Below are 2891 nucleotides of genomic sequence, written 5' to 3' on the forward strand. Positions count from 1 at the left end.
AGGCTACTGACCACGGTGTGAATCGGAGCCACGAGGCCACTGACCGCAGAGTGAATCGGAGCCACGAGGCCGCTGGCCACCGTGTGAATCACAGCCAGGCCACGATCCCAGCAGATGGGGCGACAGGTAGACACTTCGCTGTCCGCAGAAGGGTCGAACAGCATCTGCCAACGGCCACTAGGCTGTGACCCCCACCTGCACCTCTCCCAGATCGGATGACTCTGAGCTCTACCGGATTCCAACCGCGTTTCATTTGAGACTCGTGCGGTCAGGCAAAAAGGTCCCCAGAAATAACGCCGCACGCAACTCGCCACCCTGACGCGCAGAGAACGTTCCAGAAGGACGATCTCGGGCACACGTCACCCTCTGGAGCCCCGGTGCCTTTATCTACCAGGAATGCCACCTTGGGGACACCTCACCGTGGCATGTCGTGAGAATTCGGGGGAGCAGCGGTTCTAGAATCCGGGCGAGCCAAACATGGGGCCGGGCAGGGCAGGGCAGCCAGAGGGCGGCGGCGGCAGGAGAACAGATGCAGGGAGGGGACGGCAGAGGCCACCGGCCAGCCCAGGCGGCGGCGGCGGCGGCGACAGAGGCAAAGGGACCGTCCCCTCCTCTGCTGCCGGAGAGGGGGTGGCCGACAGGAAGGCCGGGGTGCCACTGACCTTGAGGGCGGGAATCTCCACGCTGTCGCCGAGGCTGATGGAGCCCGACAGGATGGTCCCCGTCATCACGGTGCCTTGGCCTCTGATGGAGAAACAGTGGTCCACGGACATGAGGAACGGGCCCGAGGGGTCCCTCGCCGGGACGGAGATCTGGGACGTCAGGAGCTGGAAAAGAGAAGCCGGAGCCACACGCTGTCTGGGAGGGGGCCCACTGAGGCAGGGCAGAGGGGACAGCCGACCAGCGGTCCCCCAAGGCCACCACGGCGGGACCCAGTTGAAAGACCTCGCCCCGGAGATCAGAAACTCCGATGGCCCGATTGCGCTAGAAGCTTCTGCCACGCTCGGGGCTCTTTCTGTGGCTTCCAAGGAAGAGGACACTTGGAGGAGCCTCTTCTGTCCTCTCCCGAGAGGCCTGGCCTCCTCCCCTGGCGACACCCACCTCTCGCAGGACTTGTCCCAGAGGGCTGTCCCCAGGGGCAGGCCAGGGGCTGGGGGGGTCTCGGGACAGCAGGTGCGAAGACTGTCACGGAGCCTTTCTTCCCGGCCAGGACAACCCGGTGGCCACGTCCCTGAGCCCCGGCAGAGACGGAGGCCAGGCTCGTGTCCCCAGTGGGTGACTCCTCGACCAGGCGGCCCCCCCTTCCCGCCGTCCCTGAGCTCAGAGACGTTGTCCCAGCTGATCGCCAACACATGCCAATAAAGTCTATGACATTCCTTCCATTCCGCTGCTTTGTGACTTTGCAAGGGAGCAGGCTGCCCAAGAAATATATGCCAGGGAACGTTCCAGAAGTCTTAGCCTGGCACTAACGATGCTTTTAGAGCAAGACTAAAGATTCAAAGCAGGCTGAGTCTGAGACGGTTCTAGACGCTCCGTAAAGGAATATAGAGACGCCCTGCAGAGCAGGGTCTTTGGAGATTTTGCTTGAGCAGAGACAACCGCCCCGGGCTCCTGAAACAGTGCTCTCGGCGAGCCTCCCAGGGGTCTGGTACGTTCCGTCGACGCCACCGTCGTAGCAAGCGCCGACGTCCTGCCATCATTCTGAGCACGTCAGACGCCAACGAACTCACGTAACCCTCACAGCTCCGTGAGCTGAGTTCTAGAACCTTCCACGCGAGGGGAGCGAAGCAGAAGACAGCAGATGGTCGGCCCGAGGCCACAGAGGGCGCTGGAGGGACCAGGCGGAGACGCACGCGGTCCAAGCCCAGAGCCCACGTCCTGGGCCTCCCTGTCCCTCTGAGCTGTCCCCATTCTCGTTGCTGTGTCCCTCGGTGCCACCGCCACCCCCCTAGACACCCCTTCCCAGGGGGTGACGGGCTCCCTCCTCTGCCCACTGCCCCCCACCCTGCAGGAGGAACAGCCTGGGCTCAGGCCCGCGGCTTCAGAAGACGAAGCCGTCGCCTCTTTGCTGGTGGCCCCGGGGACAGAAGTGGCATGGGTCATGTTGCTGGGTCCGCGGGTCACCCCTGGCTCGCCGGGGCACACTGAGGGGACGGGTGCAGCCTGAAGAACTGGGACAGATAACGTGGCCCTGGGGTCCCCGAGTGGCCTGAGCTGTTCCCTCTAAGTGGGGACCCAAGACAGCAAGAGCCTTGGGCTGGACAGAAGTCACGTGTCCCCGGGCCTAAGTGGCCTTAGGGGTCCCAGACTGGGTTTCTGATTCCAAGGGAGGTGGGGGCGCCGTGCTGAGCTGTGACCAGGGGACGTCAAGGGGACCGACCCAGAGTCCCCTTGCTGGGGCTGCCTCTGCCCCTCCCTTGGTGGCAGATGAGGACACACGGGGCTGCCTGGCTGGGCGGGGCCGGGGCCCGGGGCAACGGTACCTCGATGAGCTCCGAAATGCCCTGCGGAGCTTCGGATTCGGGGGCGTCGGGCCCCCCGGGCTTGGCTGCCACGGGCACGATCGGTGCGCCTCGGAACCTGCAACGGAAAATCGAGGCCCGTCACGGTGGCAGAGATCGCGGGCGTGGGCGCCAGGCGTGTCCGGCGAAGTCCCCAGCAGGACAGGGGGGTCCCCTCCTTGCACCCCTGCAGCCGTGCCTGGGAACACAGCGCCACTGCATGCCCGTGTGGCAGCTGATGACACCGAGGCCCGAAAGGGGACTGTGTTTGCATCGGACATCAAATTGAGCTCGCCTAGGTGACAGAGTCTCGCTCTGTTGCCCAGGCTAGAGTGCCGTGGCGTCAGCCTTGCTCACAGCAACCTCCGACTCCTGGGCTCAAGCGATCCT

At 64.6% G+C, this 2891-nt stretch overlaps 1 protein-coding gene across 1 annotated transcript in view; it reads right to left on the bottom strand.

The window, feature by feature from the left end:
• The window catches only part of EEFSEC (eukaryotic elongation factor, selenocysteine-tRNA-specific), a 278454-nt gene that overhangs the window by 166058 nt on the left and 109505 nt on the right, over window positions 1-2891 (bottom strand). Inside the window, exons 3-4 of the mRNA XM_012658965.1 lie at window positions 2484-2580; window positions 663-827 (exon numbers count right to left, since the gene is read on the bottom strand). Of these exons, the coding sequence (XP_012514419.1) occupies window positions 663-827; window positions 2484-2580 (262 nt within the window). The remainder of the gene's footprint in view (window positions 1-662; window positions 828-2483; window positions 2581-2891) is intronic.

This window comes from Propithecus coquereli, unplaced genomic scaffold (assembly GCF_000956105.1).
Source record: "Propithecus coquereli isolate 6110/MARCELLA unplaced genomic scaffold, Pcoq_1.0 Scaffold592, whole genome shotgun sequence".
Lineage (NCBI taxonomy): Eukaryota > Metazoa > Chordata > Mammalia > Primates > Indriidae > Propithecus > Propithecus coquereli.